The 20,164-nt window shown below is 40.8% G+C and overlaps 1 protein-coding gene across 2 annotated transcripts in view; it reads right to left on the minus strand.

Annotated features, from left to right (window-relative positions):
- tmtc2b (transmembrane O-mannosyltransferase targeting cadherins 2b) overlaps positions 1 to 20,164 on the minus strand; it is a 269,291-nt gene that overhangs the window by 41,141 nt on the left and 207,986 nt on the right. For both annotated transcript variants that reach the window (XR_004562321.1, XM_034177070.1), the window contains exons 9-11: positions 12,539 to 12,620; positions 11,239 to 11,353; positions 1,193 to 1,256 (exon numbers count right to left, since the gene is read on the minus strand). Coding sequence is in view for 1 of the 2 variants with exons in the window: in XM_034177070.1 (XP_034032961.1) it covers positions 1,193 to 1,256; positions 11,239 to 11,353; positions 12,539 to 12,620 (261 nt within the window). In the remaining variant the exon portion in view is untranslated. The remainder of the gene's footprint in view (positions 1 to 1,192; positions 1,257 to 11,238; positions 11,354 to 12,538; positions 12,621 to 20,164) is intronic.

Below are 20,164 nucleotides of genomic sequence, written 5' to 3' on the forward strand. Positions count from 1 at the left end.
CTTGCCTTACGTCATATAATACCTATAATACATATGTCTAGTACCAAAGACATATACTTGTTGCCTTGCGTCACTGGTTAGCATGGCAGAGAAATGTACAACATGGCCAAAATGTCTTAGCTGACATTCCTGACACCAATGCCTTCAAGTTCAACGGAATCAAACTCATATGGTTTTGGTACTGAGGCTTGGAACAAAAGAACTGCCCAGATCCTTGGGGCCGATCTTACAATAAGTCTTGTGTGGTTCTCTTGAGTAAACTATGAATCCAGTCCATTTGCTGATCATGCCAAGTGTTACAGGATCTAAAACACATGATAATGGTGTAGCAAGAAAATGTAGTATGTGCCGGTACTTCCACTCAGGCAGCTACGCCCAAATATATTTGAAAGTTGCCAAAGTATTTTTTATTTTTAAGACATCCGTCACAGCAACTTAAACTGAACTGAATAATTCACCTTCTCTGCAAAGCCTTTGCTGGTACCCATTTATAGGTGTCTGGACTCGGACAGTGCGCATGAAGTGTTTTATCCAAGGACTCAAGACAGGTACTGTGAGCAGGAATTGAACTGTGGTCTTTTGGGAGGCAGGGAAAGTGGTCAATCTGGTCTGCACCAGACATCAGTTTCATTACAACCACATAAAAGTTACATGTCATCCTTTTGTTTTACTCAACTATTTTTACCCCCCATTGGGTGTTTTTCCGACAGTAAAGTTTGCAGTTTTGCAGAAACAGACTTGGTCTGTATGAAACTATCCAGATATATATCTGTCCTTAATCCTGAATTCTTTTAATCAAGCCGCCAGAACAAACACGTGAACCACATGCCAAACATATTTTGATCTCACTGCAGACCTCACTTAAACAACTCGACCTATTATATCAAAGCTTTTAAAGACGCGACCCCATTCATTTAAAAAATGTCAAACCAACATGTCCAAGTGCTATTATCATTATTCTTCTCCTCCGTCCTCTCCTTTGATGTTGATGATGGATGGTACACAAACACAACTCTGAGCTCAGTACAAACCTCACCCTCATTTCCCCCCCCCCGTGTGAAATCCACTGACAATGGAGGCTGTTGTGAGCGAGCAGGCTGTGGAATAACGTGGGATTATCAGACTCTGATTGCACAGTATTCATCGGGGCACGTAGCGATGCCGATGATTGGTTCGTGGAGGCTTTACTCACATTCGGTCTCAGGCTCGCTGCTTGTCCGTAATACTTCTCGGCTGCCTCGTTTAGACTGGCTTGCCTGCAAAGGGAACACAGAAAGAAGCAATCACTACTCGTCATTGTAATCTACGAGGCCCTGAACCCCGTGTTTGCTGCTGATGAGGGGTCGGCAAGAAAATAAGGGGCGTGAACAGCATGAAGGATGAGAGAAAACAATCCAGTCTGGCTCTGTTCTGCTGAGCTGTACATAGGAAGCCGTTTCTATTTTATTCGGACCTTGAGGTGAGCACACGTCGTGTATCGATAACTAACATCAGCATTTCAAGGACAATCAGAAGTACTCGCAGCATATTTCTGGACAGATTGTTGTCAACACACTGAGAAATGGAAAGTTGTGCAAACCGTATTGTAGCAGAGCTATTTCAATCACATGACCAAAAAAAGGCAAATATACACAAACATCCTGTACCAGCCTCACGAGCTGGCTTACATTACAGATTGGCGTAAATGTTTTGTGATATTTACTAAATGTCAATAAAAGAAATAGTGTTTTCTTGAGTTAATGAATGCCGCTGCTGGGATTGGTCCCGTCCAGAGGACAATCATTACAATAGTATTGGTGACAGAAGAATAAGTTCCACAAAATATTACCATTTTGTTGCTGGTTTTCTTCAATCCAGTACTGCCGTAACATCACCTCTTAGAACCTTTAACACGCTCTCTGTGTCGTACTTCACCCACACATACTGTGTCGTGTATTTTAGAACGTCATGATACTTTCTGTTTCTGACATAACGACAAAAGTGCTTTTCGATAGGTGTATTTTCAATCTTTAAGTCTGGTCTGCTTGAGGTTTCTTCCTCAGAGGGAGTTTTTGTTTACCACTGCCGCCTGTGTGCTTGTTCTGGGGGTTGGTAAGGTTAGACCTTACTTGTGTGAAGCGCCTTGAGGCAACTTTGTTGTGATTTGGCGTTATATAAATGAAAATAATTTGAAATTGAAAATCTTGTACATCAAACTGTACAGTTTGGAGGGTAATGGAAACCCGCCTACTGACGCAAAGAGGATGGTTCACCAGTCTGCAGAAATAAATATCTTCTTAAGGAGGCCATTGGTTTCAATTTGAGTCCATCTTTGGCAAGCATGTTTATTTCTATAAACTCCCAAGACACCTTGCACAAAGCATAAGGCAGACATTGCACCGCCCCCCGCTGACAGCCTATCTGGACTTCCAAATCCAGTCTGAAGTGGTGCACAGGAGAGCGGCAGACTTGAGGGACAGGGAAGTTGTCCTGCAGTGACCACTGGTGGTGTCATCCATTGACCAGCATTCTGGTCAATGGATGACAGGGGATGTTCTGCTGCCGATACCCTCATTAGATGCATTTTACTGCCATGCCCAGGACAGAACAAACAAAAATATGCTATAGCAAGTTGGAAATGTTCACTATAATGCCTCCTATCTCACTGCTAGACATGAACCTGTAACTATTCTGTACCTCCTTGGTCCTCATGAACAAGACAGATCTGGGATGTGCTGTTGCCGCTTATTGCCACGTTCATGACAGTATGGAACAGTTCTGGGTTCTAGATGGTGACCAATCAGGCACACAACTGGCCCATCCCCACTTTTTACAGTAACCATCTATCTGCTGAAATGTAGGTGTCCTCTTGGCCTTCTCCAGCCACTGGGGTGCTCAACACTGAGGTGCCTGAATGCAGGACCATGCCCAGAAAAACACACTACATGGTCAAAATGTCATAGCTGATGTTCCCTCACAATGCAAGTGATCTCTTCTTCGAGCCTCTGTTAGTTTGACAACAAGTCATTCCAGCGGTATCCAAGGATCCTCCAAACAGACCGAGTCCCAGAGACATCCGGTCATCACCTTAGGTCACTTTTTAGCACCCAGGGATCACAGCCACACAGTAAGGCAGGAAGCAGGAGGACCCTAAATACATGGACCTTCAATCTCCTGCAGATGTATCAGGGTGCGGCCACTCCTGTTATTAATAAGCCGCTCAATCAAAAATCACCTTTCAGGTCTGCATCTGCGTGCAGTTCACTGATGGTAACAATTGTCTCATTGCAAACAATTTAACTCCAACAAAGTCAAGGACAGGGTCAGCGATGGCCGGCCGCCTGCCCCTTAAGTCGTAATGATCAAAGGATGTGAAGCCACAGGAACCAAAGTCTCATTTAGGCTGTCGGAGTGTATTAGAGGATCATCAGCCACGAGGTTCCAGATAAAGGCACTCGTTTTGTAGGATAACCAGGCCAGTGGATTAATTATAGACACACTGACACACTTTTAAAAATATCAATATGGCATGAAGTCAATTTTACACCCAAGAAGCAAACCAATAGCGGAAAATAGATTTTTTTGGGGTGATTATAATTCCATGCACGTATATAAATCCACTGTATGGAACAGATAAATATCTCAACTGAGCGTCAGAAGTGGACCTCGTGTCCACTTTACACAGAACACACTGATGTTTACTTATTTCTGTACACACAAAATGTCCCGACTTGAATCCAAAGTAGTATTTTTACATCCCAGAAGTGTTCCAAACACAAGCTGGACTTGGATTTGTCTGGAGATTATAAATGCAGGTTCCATCTCCGACCACATGCACGTGTTTGTTTGCCAGAATAATATTTAGGAGGTACTTCTGAGAAGAAGACACGCACCAATCTAATCCTGCAAAATCATTATTACATCTCTAAACACATTATCAGGAGAGATGTGGAGCACAGCCAAAGGAGGCGCATGACGCCCCGCGGCTGTCTGACTGCGATCGTGCAGACGGAGGCCAAGAATGTGAACCACAGCCTGCTTCCACACACACAGGACATAATCTGTCCAAACCCTTTTTCTTGGGGTCCTATAATGCTGACATGCTTGGAGACGTTATGATGATGAAGCATTTAAATTTGATCTGTAAGTTGGTATAATCCTCCACGGCACATTCACCTGATCATACTTCTGACAGGATCTCCACACGACACTGACGGTGGCCTTTGTTGCAGATGACTCGCTACTTTCCAAAGCAAGATTTGTAAAAAAAATATCACATGGCGCCAGCTCTCAGCTCCAGAGAGCTCAATGCTCAGCTTGTCAGAAACCACGGCAGCCAAGCATGCACAAACTGTTCTGTGTTGCCAGATTTGTTTATAAGCTTTTGCTTCTGCTTACACCCTTTTGGCTGCACAAAATTGTTTGAGTTCTTTTTTTGTTTTGTTTTACGATTTTAGTGTTTTTTTTGTTAAGTGTGTGTGTGCCGAATAAATTCATTCATTCATTCATTCGTTCAGATTTAGGTGAGGAAATGTCCCCGATTATCTTGCTCAGAAAACGAGTTTCGTGATACACCCCTGACAATTAAAAAGTAATTACTTCTTACAGATTTTGACACACTGGATCCAAATCTGCTTGATTGAGGTTGAGAATTCCTGCATTTAATTAGAAAAATCCAATTAAAATAATGAAAAGCCGCATAATGCATTGCACTATCGGCAGAATACATGACATACACCTCTTGTCAGCCAAAAAAAAAAAAAAAAAAGTAGGTTGCACACGTGACCACCGTAAGACAACATTTCAGCCTCCACAGAGACAGATTTCAATTGTGATTCCAGTATTTTTTATTTTTATCACTTTTGAGGTGTGGAGTGTGACACGTGAAGCTTTCAGCAGGTAAAAAGACAAGATAACGGCATTTTCCAAAACAAGTTGGAGGAAAGCGTGACTGCACCAAATTGGTGAACTTACCTTTTTGTTCCTATATGCGCCACGGTTCAACATAACTAATATGGGTAGATATCCGGTCCCGATCCAAAAAAAAAAAAAAAAAAATTCATGGGAAAATTTTTTATCCCCCGACTGTTGCTGACTGCTGCATTTACTTTGCTGTGGTAAAGAAGTCAAGCACTTTTTCTAGTCTTTTATATGTTCATGAAAAACTGAATACGAAAATTTTTCTAATCAGTGTTTTTCTTTATTTATTCATCATAACAACAACTACATTTTGTTATTTTAGCAGAAAGGTTTTTAACATGGACACATACATTGTCACATCCCTGTTCTTCGCCTCTCCTTGGAACGGACCCTCAGAACTCACTTTCCCCAACATTATATAATGCTGCTCACATCAAAAAGTCAAAAATTAAAAGTTCCTCCTCCTGATATCTACAAATTTAGTTACGCAGCCTTTTTATATTTTCCTTCAGCGCTCACATTCACAGTTTTCAACTTCACTTCTTACAACTGCTTCCTTTTAACAATCTGATTAAATGAATTCTTCATCACACAGAATTTTATACGCAAAGAAGAGCAAAGTCCTTTCAAAATATTCACTGTGATACACGTGAAACATATGTACTTTGCCCACTAATTAAAGTGTAACTACACTAAGTTTTTCATCAGACGTTTGTTGCAATTTTTTCATGTTATTTAAAGGATAAAAATAATTTACCTTATTTAGACTGAATTTCATTTGATCTTTTTTTTTTATTTATTGGACTGGCAGTGCATTATGGGGTGATTTCTGCCTGGTCTTTTCATCATATTCATCAGATTTTTCTAATTCACTGCAGGAATTCACAACCTGAACAAGGAGATTTGGATTCAGTATGTCAAAATCTATAAGAAGTGCTTAGTATTTAATTCTCAGAGGGGTGCCACAAAAGTGCAACTTAATTGGAGAGATTTCCTCACCTATTTGGGAGTTTTTGTTAAATGCAACTCATGCACACAACACACTCAAATGAGAAATGATCTGTAGACATTTGACATCACACCGATAACATTACATAATTATTAACACCTTTTACTGAACTTTATATGACTGGGAACAAAGGCCTAGCATTAAAAAGAAAGTCACACAACTGCTGTGAGGTAAGAAATAATTTTTCTGCTCTGGACTTTGAATGAATTAATTTTTAATGAATTTATTTATTCAGCACACACATCAACAATAACAAAAACTCATAAAAACATCAACTTAACGGTGTACCCGTGTGGCCGAAAGGGTGCAGGCAGAAGCAAAGTTTTCACCAAACTATCAGGCTCAGCCAGTGGTGGGCACAGATAATGAAAAAATTAACTTCGATAACAGATAATCAGATAACTGAAAAGTTATCTTTGATAAAGATAAACCGATAAACCACCCAAAAATGTATCGGAAGATAACCGATAAATTCCAGTATTGTCTCTGGTACATTTGCAACTACTAATAAACTGAATTTGAGTTTTAACACCACAATCGCTTTTGGAAGCATCAAAAGCGATAAAAGACCCAAACAATGAGCCCACACTTCAATGTTTAAACATCCTGCCCCTTGCTGGAAGCTCTTGTTTACTACACAGCTTACAGCACAGAAGCAAGCTGAGAGCAGCCACAAAGACAACTCTCTACCAATCACAACACTCCGGTCAGGCGGAGGTATTGGATAATAAAGTCATGCTGACTTATGGTTTGGTGTGAATACCGATAGAATAACTCCATTAATGTCAATTCTGTCATTTGTACAAAGTTAAAATATAACCTATATCTTTTAATGTTGAATAATGCACTAATTCTGAGGTTTTGTAACAAACACAGACAGATCGCAAATGATTCTGGGTAAAAGTGCCTCTGCTAAACACTAATTGGTTCAGACATTCATTATGTAATGTTAATGTGACATGTGTTGTGTGTTGGTGTTTACAGATAAATGTACTTTTGTAAAATATTCCATTTTCTGTTTGTAAAAACAGGCATTTTTACGGAGCCCTGGAAGTGTCATCACAAAATGTTTTGCATGTGGAGAGAATGTGCGCTCATTTTATTAGTGCCATGCTCACATTTGATGATGTTGTAAAACGTGCACTTTGTCTTGACACATAAATGTTGGCTTTACACTGTGCGAGTTTTGGCCCTTTTTTAGATGATTTTTCATTCATGCGAGAATTTTTTGGACCGGGTTTCAGGTTAATCGCGCGTCCTGCATCGTGTAGTGCACATGGAGTAACAAGCTGCGTTTAACATCTCACGACCACCTCCTGATCGCCGATCGTATGGTCGAATGAAAATCAAACCTGTTTGATATTATTCTGGTCGGCCATCGTGAGGGTATCCTGCTGCTGAAGAGCTACAAGCATCCAACCGCTCACACTGTGCCTGTGCAAACACCGCAGAGCTGTCTTGTAATGTTTTTTTTTTTTGTCGTTTTGTTTTGTTTTTAAACTTTGATGTCTCACATCAAGAGTTTTTGTAAATTAAGTTTGAGAAAAACTTAACTTGTGATTAAAAATATCATACAGTGTCTGCTCACCTTCAGGACAAATACTGCCATGAACTGCCATGAACACTACTGGCCAGTAGATGGCAGTAGAGGCCTTGAACACTTGCCAAAACAAAATTCCAGATAATCTGTGTCTGCTACATTTAAGATGCGTGGAATTTAACAAACGCAAATACAATAACAACGTCTATAAACCCAGAGAATATATTCACAAGAGTTTTAGGCACTAGAGTTTAATGCTACAGTCCGTGGAGCCTGAAAAGAGTGTCTGAAATGCATTTGTCCTGTTGTGAATGTACTGAGATTACCCTATCTTACCCATAATGCACTGCTGGGCACAGCATGTGCTCACTAAAACCTTAAAAAATAGCACATTACTTTAAAACTAACAGATATATCTGATATTTTCAATTTATAAAACTTCAGACATGACAGTAATTTTAAATAACTTGTCCAGTTTGGTTAAAATTTGAACCATAAGTTAAAAATGTATGCCTCTGAATGACTTGGGAGATATTGCCAGCGTATCAGTATGGTGCTAAAGAAATTATTAATTTTTTTTGTGACCAGTTCTACTTTGCCTGTAGAGGTTAAAGTGGTTTCTCCTGGAAGCAGCTCTCTTTGTTTTGTTTACATAGAGTGGAACTATACATCTGTTAGGAAACTTTTAACAGGTAGGTGCTCAACTGATTTTAAATTTTAAAAATGTTTGCTGCTATTGGTCTAAAAGTTATTGGACAAAAATTTCTCGGAAGATATTAGTCCGATAATGGTTTTTAAAGTTATCTAAAAAGATAATCCAATAATGAAAACATTGTCTTTGATAATTATCTGTTATTGGATTATCGGAACTGTGCCCAACACTGGGCTCAGCTTCTGTGGATTATAGCAAAGGAAAAGCTGATGGTAAACTGATATATTTTCCAATTGTTAAGAGTCAATAGCAGTGACACTTGCCAAGTGTTAATGAGTTAATCGTGAATCAGCGTAGCTGTTGCTGCCAACATCGTGACACCTCGATGCGAGCATCATATTGGCTGTTCTAGGTTTCTCTAGAAAACCTATGAGTGATGTTCTGTTTTAGTTCTTAATATTCAGTGTTAAAGTTTAAAAATCATTTCCTGTATCTAGTTTCATTAATTTAATTGTTTTTTTTACAGAGAAGGAAAAGCTAAAGCTCAATACCGCCATCTACTGGTCGATTTTAGTTCTGTTTTGTCTTTTTTGAGTTGAGAAAGTGAGGAATTATTGAGGAAGTGAGACGTCACGCCGTTGAGAAGCTGGCAGCTCACCGTGTTTAATCAGCCACTACAGCACACATCTTGTTTAAGCTAGCATCACGGTATGTATTGACGACACATTTTTCTACTTTTCTGTTATGTTAAAGCAGCTAAATTTATTGTTGTAAGCTCTTTAGAAGCTCATGTCATCCGCACATATGCTACTTTAAGCTATCTGTACTTCGTGAAGTTCTTTGATTTGATGCCTTGTACATTTATTGGGCATATAATATTCCAAGTTTGAATATTGCTTGTTTATTTCCTTTTTAGTTTCACACTTTGCTTCAGCAGTAAACCTCTTGGAAATGTAGAGTTTTGATTGGAGTGAAGTGTTTAGCTGCCTGTCATAGGTGCTAGTACGCACTGAAGACAGAACAAGTGACATCATGTAGGCTTTGTCATATATATATATATATATATATATATATATATGTATACACACACACACACACACACACACACACACACACACACACACACACACACACACACACACACACACACACACACACACACACACACACACACACACACACACACACACACACACACACACACACACACACACAGTCTATGGTCTTCCCTCAGACTCAGAGCCCTGCTAGTTGTTGTATGGACTGAGCATTTTATTACAAAATTCTGAAATAACATGGTTTGCTTTGTGGCTAATTGTCCTAGCCTTTCATCTAAGAAATTTGTCCTCCAGGATTTACATTGAATAAAATGTTCGCATGATTTAATCCGATATGTTAGCGAGATTAGCACCAGTTAGCACTTTTAGCAGGTCAAGTTAATCTGCGATTAGTGAGGAAATAAGACTTTAATTTTTTTAATACCCACATCCAAGCAAATCATTATGAAAATCAGAGTCCAGTCCCCCAAAAACTACTTTAATAAAACACAACAACGAAGGCGTGAGCCTGTTAGCTGTAAGTGCGATAATGGATAGTAAGATGGGGGCATGTTTGGGCTTCATTTACTCTGCCGAGGTCACGCATGATAAATGCACTTGTGCATCCGCCCATCCACCTTTTTGACATATTTACGTACAGACTAAGAAATCTGTGCTCCAGCATTTACATCGAGTAAAATGTTTGCATGATTTAATCCGATATGTTAGCGATGTTAGCACTTTTAGCAGGTCAAGTTAATCTGCGATTAGTGAGGAAATAAGACTCTCATTACTTTTTAATACCCACATCCAAGCCAATCATTATGAAAATCAGAATCCAGTCCCCCAAAAATCTGCTTTAATGAAACACCTGAACGAAGGGGTTAGCCTGTTAGCTGTAAGTGCGATAACGGATAGTAAGATAGGGGCATGTTTGGGCTTCATTTGCTCTGCCGAGGTCACGCATGATAACTGCACTTGTGCATATGCCCACCCACCTTTTTGAAATATTTAAAGACAGACGTCCCTTGGCTTTCCCGTCATGCTGGAGTGGTTGTATAATATCGCCCTTTTCATATCCGTGGATATCTGTAGATCACATGTTATGTCGCAGTGTTTAACAAAAAAAAAAAAAAGAAAGTTTGTGCTCCTTCTAATCACTTTCCTTCCCCATGTAGATTCGCTTGTGTCCCACCAGCTGAGAGCCTTTCCACGTCTGCGTCCAACACAAACATATAAAACACATGAGCTGTGTAGCAGTGGGACCCCCTGCTAGGCAGGCGGCGAAAAGTTCACCCCGTGCTCCGCTTTGAAGCCCTCGTTAGCTGCCAGGGGTCTGGACCCTGGAAGAGACTCTTGATGCTGAAAGCTGTTGGTGGTCAACATCCTGCTCACGGCGCACAAAGCAGCTGTGCGGAAATCTCACAGCTGCAGTAGAAACGCTACGACGGTGGAGATTTAAAGCATGCATTAATGATCTTAAAGCTCACGTCCCTTCTGCACGCAGTTGTAATTTTTTTTTTTTTTAAACAAACTCTCCAAAGATGGCAGTTTAAACAAGAAGATCTACATGGGCTGGCAGTGGAGCAGCGTGCTGCAAGTTGGCACACGGCTGCATTTACACACTTCCATCTATGGCTTGCGCTCCGATTGGAAGCAGCTTGTGGGGCTACTAAAGTCTCACTGCTCAGCCCCATCGGTGGAACCTCGCGGTGATTTGGAAGCAGATTCTGCCGGTGTGAGCCAGGGACAGCAGTGAAAGGGTGAGAAAGTGATGGAAAGAGGTAGAGCAAAAACATATGACGAGGTGTAGTCGCGCATACCGGCGCCTCTCGAGCTGGCACTGTGACAAGGAGATGGGATTATAAAGTACAGCCAAGTAAATCACCCTGGCTGAGGAGCAGCGTAAACTGCGGATAAACCGTGCAGACAGTGGACCTCCCTCTCTCGTACACAACCTCCCTTTTGTTCAGCCACAGAAGCCTGCGGGTCAACAATTTCATCCAGAAAGACGAATAATCCGACACACTTACAGGGTTTCGGTGAATGGGATTGGGGTTAAAAAACAAAACAAAAACACAACATTGTTCCAGTCCCTCACCTGAGCATGTGGGCCGCGCTGAAGACCACATCGAATTCGCTGCTCTCCAGACGCGCCGCCTTTTCCGCCATTCCAGCCGCTTCCAGCAGCCGCGATTCTTCCAACAAAAACTGACCTGGCACAGCAGGAGAGAAGAACGACACCGTTAGAAGCACGGCAGGATCCCCAGAGAGGAGACCCCGACGTGTTTTCTTTGGCGTAAGCACAGGGACAAGTCTGGTCTGCTGCCGAAATACGAGATGTAACTGCAACTCATCATCACGCCCTGGTCATTTGCTGTCCTTCGTTCCTTACAGGAGCTTTCTGTCTCATTTATTGCACTCCACCTTTGTTGGCCAGCTAAAGCTTGAAATGATAGAAGATGAGATTACAGAAGTTTGACAAGGCCGTGAACTGAGCCTGCACCCTTTGGTAAGGTTGTGGTACAGAATCTAGAACAGTGGTGTCCAAAGACATTCCAGAAAGGGCCAAGAGGGTGCAGGAAACCTGATGATTGGTGGGTTGGGTGCGGGTATGAAAACTTATGACAGGCTTATTGCCTCAGTAACCTTGACACAGCAGTGCAGCTAATGTTACCAAGCTACCAGTACCTGTAAATTAGAGATAATGACGCAAATATACAAATAACACAAAAATTTCACTCTGGAAATACTGGTGCACAGACTACTTAGATGGCCAGTTAGAGCAATTAACCACACATATCTCAGATATTTGTTAAGGAATGCTCAGAAAGGACAGACATGGTCTATCCCTAACAGCTAGCAGCCACTGCTAGCGGTGTCTGCTAGCTGGGCTCTGGAGACGGCTCACACTACCTTTCACTCAAAGTGACGTCATACCTGTTTATTCATAACTTTTGTACCAGACTGTAAACATGTTTATTTCTGCTCTAAAGTTGGGGATTTTAACATAGGTTTCTATGGGTAGTGATTGGCTTTTGAAGCAAGTGGCCATTCAAACCACTGTAAATTTTGCCACTTCCGCATTTGTCTCATTTAAGACGAATGGCAGTTGGGACTTGGGTACAGTGGTTTAAAAATCAATTTCTTTCATATAGGGAACAAAAAGAGACAACTTTTAAAAGCTGTAGAAGTAGGAAAACAATTCTAGTCCTTCACAATTATTTCTGGGACGGCAGAATAAACGTGAACATAAAATACACCGAGATGTGATGGGTCCGTGTTGGTGTTTGTGGGCTCAAATGTAGTGTGAACGTGTGAAAGTGAGCACACTGTATGTGTGTGAGGGTGTAAGAATAAAGTCACGACACACTCCACTGAATTACATTCCAGTTACTTGCCATAGTGCATGTAACAGTTGCCTTTAGTGGGGTCGAGTTGGATGGCCTTCAGGAAGTACCTCTCTGCTTCTGTTTTCTGGCCCTAAGAGAGAAGGATTAAACAGTGTCATTATTGTTGTAACGGCCCCTCCGAGCTGCTCGTTAGAAAAACACTGCGTTCGGCTGTGCAGACAAAATACCTCTGTGTATACCTAATGCCCCCGTCCAAACCGCGCACCTCGTTTAGCGGTAAATCTTCATAAACAGACACCAAACACATGAGCCACGAGAGTTATTCTTTCAAGCTCATGTGTCGTCTTGTCAAAGCGCATGGTTTGGTGCACGGAACAGCTGAGTAGACGAGGGCAAAGGCTCATTTATTACGCCGTTTATCTGCAAATAACACTTCCAGAGTGAAACCACAGTGCGCCGGTGTGTGTGTGTGTGTGGCCTGACTGCTGTGGAACAAAACAGAAAACCGTACATGGAAATAAAGGAGAGGAGAGCGAGAAAACACAGGCGGGGGAGCATGACGAGCACGCTCATGCGTCAATCCTCTTACAACCCCTGGCAAAAATTATGGAATCACCGGCCTCGGAGGATGTTCATTCAGTTGTTTAATTTTGTAGAAAAAAAGCAGATCACAGACATGACACAAAACTAAAGTCATTTCAAATGGCAACTTTCTGGCTTTAAGAAACACTATAAGAAATCAAGAAAAAAAGATTGTGGCAGTCAGTAATGGTTACTTTTTTAGACCAAGCAGAGGAAAAAAATATGGAATCACTCAATTCTGAGGAAAAAATTATGGAATCACCCTGTAAATTTTCATCCCCCAAATTAACACCTGCATCAAATCAGATCTGCTCATTGACACTGACCCTATGTGTCTTTTTGCAAGGAATGTTTTTGCAGTTTTTGCTCTATGGCAAGATGCATTATCATCTTGAAAAATGATTTCATCATCCCCAAACATCCTTTCAATTGTCCAAAATATCAACATAAACTTGTGCATTTATTGATGATGTAATGACAGCCATCTCCCCAGTGCCTTTACCTGACATGCAGCCCCATATCATCAATGACTGTGGAAATTTACATGTTCTCTTCAGGCAGTCATCTTTATAAATCTCATTGGAAAGGCACCAAACAAAAGTTCCAGCATCATCACCTTGCCCAATGCAGATTCGAGATTCATCACTGAATATGACTTTCATCCAGTCATTCACAGTCCACAATTGCTTTTCCTTAGCCCGTTGTAACCTTGTTTTTTTCTGTTTAGGTGTTAATGATGCCTTTCATTTAGCTTTTCTGTATGTAAATCCCATTTCCTTTAGGCAGTTTCTTACAGTTCGGTCACAGACGTCGACTCCAGTTTCCTCCCATTCATTCCTCATTTGTTTTGTTGTACATTTTTCGATTTTTGAGACATATTGCTTTAAGTTTTCTGTCTTGACGCTTTGATGTCTTCCTTGGTCTACCAGTATGTTTGCCTTTAACAACCTTCCCATGTTTGTATTTGGTCCAGAGTTTAGACACAGCTGACTGTGAACAACCAACATCTTTTGCAACATTGCATGATGATTTACTCTCTTTTAAGAGTTTGATAATCCTCTCCTTTGTTTCAATTGACATCTCTCGTGTTGGAGCCATGATTCATGTCAGTCCACTTGGTGCAACAGCTCTCCAAGGTGTGTTCACTCCTTTTTAGATGCAGACTAACGAGCAGATCTGATATGATGCAGGTGTTAGTTTTGGGGATGAAAATTTACAGGGTGATTCCATAATTTTTTCCTCAGAATTGAGTGATTCCATATTTTTTTCCTCTGCTTGGTCTAAAAAAGTAACCGTTACTGACTGCCACAATCTTTTTTTCTTGATTTCTTAAAGCCAGAACGTTGCCATTTGAAATGACTTTAGTTTTGTGTCATGTCTGTGATCTGCTTTTTTTCTACAAAATTAAACAACTGAATGAACATCCTCCGAGGCCGGTGATTCCATAATGTTTGCCAGGGGTTGTATTACGTGTGACCTGATGCCGGCGTGATTTTTAGTGACTGCAGAAAGCACTGAAATGACAGAGTGGACTTCAGGTGAAGATTTAGTCAAGGAAAACGTAACATGTATGGTGGTCGTGCATGACTGATCACAGAGCTGCCCCCCACCGCCCCCTTTTCTCAGCCGCAAAGTTTCAGGCTCTCTGCAAGACAAGAGTCATTGTGGGAGGACAAGCACAATGTCACAAGGAGAAACAAAAACAAAGCTCTATGGATGTTAAAGAACTCCTGCAGGATTTTGTGCCATGTGGCCAATCACAACTCAGAAAGAGCTGAGCAGCTGGCTAATAGCAATACCAGCTGGAAGTTTGACAGCAAGGCACCAGATGATCAACGTGCATTAGAATATTTAGCAAAATGTCCAGTTACTGAATAATAACAAAATGCTTTTATATTGTGACATAAAATGTACAGTGTCTTCCAAATGTGTTGCAACAATTGATATTTCACACATTTATTTTGTTTGTCATTTCAAATACAAAAAAAAACAAACAAACATACAAAAACAAACATTTCTAAAATTATCTTCCTTGAACTCAAACTGAAAGCAAATTTCTACAACTTGATATAAATTAATTAAAAATATAAAAGCCAAGAAAGAGCATCTCAGATGTACCTTCTGGCAAATTGTAGCTGAACTTCCAGGTCTGCTTTTTAAGAAAATCCTCCCCTATACCACTTCATCATGAAGCTGGATAAGGGGGATACAAAATGCAAAACATGCACTATGCACAATCTCTCCAATCACAACTACTTCTGGGTTATCTGGTTGTCTTGGTGGCTTTCCTCACTCTTCTTCTTGCACAGTCAGTCAGTGTCAGTAACTTGGAAATGTTCATGTATCTATCCTTTGACTTGTCTGAAGAAAACTGGCAATAAAACCAATTATTTACAGGTATTATACCAAAGTGTTCCATTACTTAGACAACCCATCATCTTGGTGTTTATATTTTTAATTAATTTATCTCAAGTTGTAAAGATTTTCTTTCAGTTGGAGTTTAAAGAAGATCATTTTAGAAATTTTTATTTTTGTATGTTTTGTGTTTGAAATGGCAGAAACAAATTAAAATGTATTAAGTGCCAAGTGTTCAAATAACGAGTGCACAGTTTGCATGACAGTTATGAGGTCCTTTAGAAGACTTCACAGTAAATCATCACTTTTACAGACATTTTTTTTTTCTTTTGTGAAATTAGAGGATAGATACAAGAACAAGTCAAGTTAATGATGATGTCTCAAACCATCTACCTGAACAGTATAGTACTGTATGGAGCAGAAACGTCTCAAAAACTGAGCGTCAATGCAAAAGAGGGTTTAGTGAGAGAAGCCAATCAACACCTGACTGAGTGGACCTGCTCTGATTAGTTTTGGGACAAATGGAAAATGTGCAGTACTTTGAATCCCAAGGACCAGGATTGGGAGACACTGGTCAAGAACAATCTCTCCTCCAGTCGTCATCAGATAAGATGCGGCACTGGATCGCTTTCTGGATGTTCAGTGATTATGAGTGATGTGTGCAGTGTGTTAACGGAGGAAATGACACGTTGATGACTGAATGCCGTCCATTTGAAAAACATCCGGAACTCAGAGGTGAGATGTGGAGGGCTGAACCCAGCAGGAGGACGATACAGACCTGGAGCTCACATGTCCCTACCCTCCCCTCTTTGGTCTTTTCCACACATCACAGCATCTCCACAGTCGTCCTCTCACCCTTTGGTGATCCCACAGAGAAGCTTTATCTCTCAGTTTCTTTACCTCTCCCACTGGGATTTGAACCCGGAGACCCTGGAAGTGTTTGAAGTGCCCTCATCAATCAAAGTGGTGCACGAGGAAGCACAGAGGCCTGGTGTGCAGGTTCACTTTGCAAACTGGTTCTGATCACGCTTAAGTGTCATTGATGTGACGTAGATCAAGTAGAGTGGATGACACACACACACACCAACCATAATGGGTGTCCAGTTGTCCAGGACAAGTACACCGTGATCGGACAATACAGATCCCTTATAACATTGCCTGAATCAGACAAGTCCAATTTTTCCACGGTGTGAACCGTGGAAAAATTGGACAGTTCAGTCTCGTTTGAGGGCGGGCGCTAACGGGAAAAATATGACACATATGACGTAATTGCTCTACTTCTGGGGGAAAAGAACCACAGCATTTTCTCTGGGTCTTTGGACAAATTAGACGCAAACAAAGTGAAAATGCAAAGAAAAAGTGACAAATGCGGTGGAAAGTGGACATATGCTGCAGTTTGTTTATGACCTGGAGCTCAACGTGTTGAGGCAGTTGTGCAGGCAAGATAACGCAGCTACTCTAGTTAGCTGTGAAGGCTAACACTTACTGACACGGCATCTCACAATCGCCTTGTCTTCCCTTCTCCCCTGGGAACTGAAAAAAAAACCCCCCCACTTTTCGTGACTGCTTCGGTGATTGCAGCCGAAAACAAAACAGTACACCATTTTATTTATACACACTTATGCTGTATATAAAATGCACAACAGGAGTAGAGGTCCCCATAAGTAGACAAATCCCGCAATATCACGCAGGGTTCAAACAAGACTGCAGTGTCCTATTGCAACGTTTTCAAAAGTGTGATTTTGTGACTTGGTGGTGACTTGATGTTAAAGTGACGAATGCATTAATTCTGATGCAGTTGCAGTAAAAATGAGCCTGACTGGAAGAAATGCAGCAGTTTGACGCTCACAGCCTGTAAATTACAAAAAAAAAAAAAAAATCATTGCAGAGTTGACTTTCTGCTGTAGTGTGCACACACACAGTCTGTCGCAACCTCATGCTCCTCACAGACTCAACACTACACACACACATACAATACCCATTAACGTTAAGGACATAGTGTCCGTTGTGTTTTCTCTGTGCCGCCGTGAGCCCAGTGAACCCACCGTTATGATCAGTGGGTAAGATGAATGTATTGATCCAGAAAGGGCTTTGAAATAAAATTATTCTCACCAGACAATGTGGACCTCCTCAGTGCTTGGTTTAAAAAGAAAAGAGTTAAAGTTATAATCTCAGATCAGTTTTGTTGTTTCTCTCTCTTTCTTACTTTTCACAATGGTAATTTTTTTTTTTTTTTTTATTCACAGATATGGCTGCTGTTGCACTTTAAGTATTAATTAACTATTCTAAAATGTTCTGTAAAACATTGGACCCATTTGTATCATTCAGGACCACATACAAAAGTTCCTTGTTTTCATTAATTTCAATTCAATTTATTTTCATTTATATAGTGCCAAATCCCAACAAAGTTTCCCTGAGTCGCTTCACACAAGTAAGGTCTAACCTTACCAACCTCCAGAGCAAGCACACAGGCAACAGTGGTAAGAAAACCCCCTCTGATGATTTGAGGAAGAAACCTCAAGCCGACCAGACTCAAAGGGGGGACTCTCTGCTTGGGCCATGCTACAACACAAATGACAATACGAATACACAGAAATTTGGGGAAATTTTGGGAGTCCATGCTGGTGTATGGGATGGGAGGCCTGCAGAAGAAGACACCTCACTCTCATCTCTGGATGGAGCCGCACCTCAAACAGAGAGAAAAAACAGAATCAGGTGGCAGAAAGACAACAAATACAGTATAATTAGTCAGCTTTAATCAACAAGAAAAACAGAAGAGATTCTAAGGTGATCGCCGGCCACTAGCCCTAAGCTTCACTAAAAGACCCAGAAATTAAATGACCCAGAAATAAAATGAGTATAAAGAGTAAAAAGGACAGTAACATACTGTGCCAGTATGCTAGCCATAAGAAAGGGAAAATAAGTCTCTACAGAATCTGACTGTTTTATTGATGCAAGGAGATCATTCCACAGAACAGGGGCACGATAAGAGAAAGCTTTGTGACCTGCAGACTTTTTATTCACCCTGGGGACAAAAAGTAGTCCTGCAACCTGAGAACACAGAGCCTGGGGCCGGTACGTAGGGTTTAATTAGGTCAGTTAAGTAGGGAGGTGCCAGTCCATGAACAATTTTATAGACTAGTAGCAGAACCTTAAAATCTGATCTCACAGCGACAGGAAGCCAGTGAAGAGATGCCAAAATGGGTGTAATGTGGTCAAACTTTCTGCTTCCTGTCAAAAGTCTGGCAGCAGCATTTTGAACCAACTGATTACTGATCAAGTTATTGCCAGTGGACATCTCACACACACACACACACACACACACACACACACACACACACACACACACACACACACACACACACACACACACACACACACACACACACACACACACACACACACACACACACACACACACACACACACACACACACACACACACACACACACAAAATATATATATTACCACTGCTGGTGGAACTGTTGACTGATTCCATGAACATTACAATGTGTAATTTTATATTTTCTTTAATGGTTTTACATGCTCAATAGGTTCATATTTTAATAATTTCATGTTTTATTTTGATTAATGATGCAAATTTACACCTTGGTGGAAAATAAAGTTATTCTATTCCACATTTCCACTGGAAGGGCATGAATTTATTAACATTCATTAATAATTATAATGATTACTGTTCAGAATTCATATGGCCACCAAAGGAGCTATGAACTATGACTAATAATAATTATTTAGTCACATGATGTCTGTTAAAACATTCCCATTTGCAGTATAGTGGAAACAAAATCCAAAGTCTTCCAGTCCAAAATTCATGATATCGAACAGACTGTAAATGAAAGCGACTTGACAGAGACTTGGTTTCCGTAATGGAAATAACAAGAGACAGGGCCAGGAAGGGTCCAGTCCTTCTGTGGAAAACCAGATCCCACTCCCTCAGGCTTCTGAACATATTTATGCCCATTAGTAGGGACCAGAATCCAGAAATACAAAGAAAGGCCTCAGCCTGTTGTTTGACCTTCTGACCCCACCCTTCTTCTAATTCATTTGTGTTTTGCTCGCATCACTTAGTGACAGTAGTTGTGTGACCTGTAGCTGATGATATCACTGTAAAGATGCCGTGACGCCACATTCAGCCACACAAAAATATTTACACCAGACATTGGTGTATTGGCATAGTGCATCTGACAGTTGGTGGAGAAAATGTATGTAAGTGTGTAAGTGTATGTTTGAGAAATTCATGTGTGTAGCTTTTACATAAATGGGGCCATTCCACAGAGCACTGTTCCTTCCCATTTAATCCTGAATAGCAAATCGGGGCACGTTTGAAGCATCATAGTAACCTCTTCATCCATCTCTGTCAATCTTGAGCAAACTCGCTATCCATAGTATAACCCCTGGCAAAAATTATGGAATCACCGGCCTCAGAGGATGTTCATTCAGTTGTTTAATATTGTAGAAAAAAAGCAGATCACAGACATGACACAAAACTAAAGTCATTTCAAATGGCAACTTTCTGGCTTTAAGAAACACTATAAGAAATCAAGAAAAAAGATTGTGGCAGTCAGTAACGGTTACTTTTTTAGACCAAGCAGAGGAAAAAATTATGGAATCAACTTGTAAATTTTCATCCCCCAAATTAACACCTGCATCAAATCAGATCTGCTCATTGACATTGACCCTATGCCATGGTATTGACCCTATGTGTCTTTTTGCAA

The sequence above is a fragment of the Thalassophryne amazonica genome, chromosome 8, assembly GCF_902500255.1.
Source record: "Thalassophryne amazonica chromosome 8, fThaAma1.1, whole genome shotgun sequence".
NCBI classification, from domain to species: domain Eukaryota; kingdom Metazoa; phylum Chordata; class Actinopteri; order Batrachoidiformes; family Batrachoididae; genus Thalassophryne; species Thalassophryne amazonica.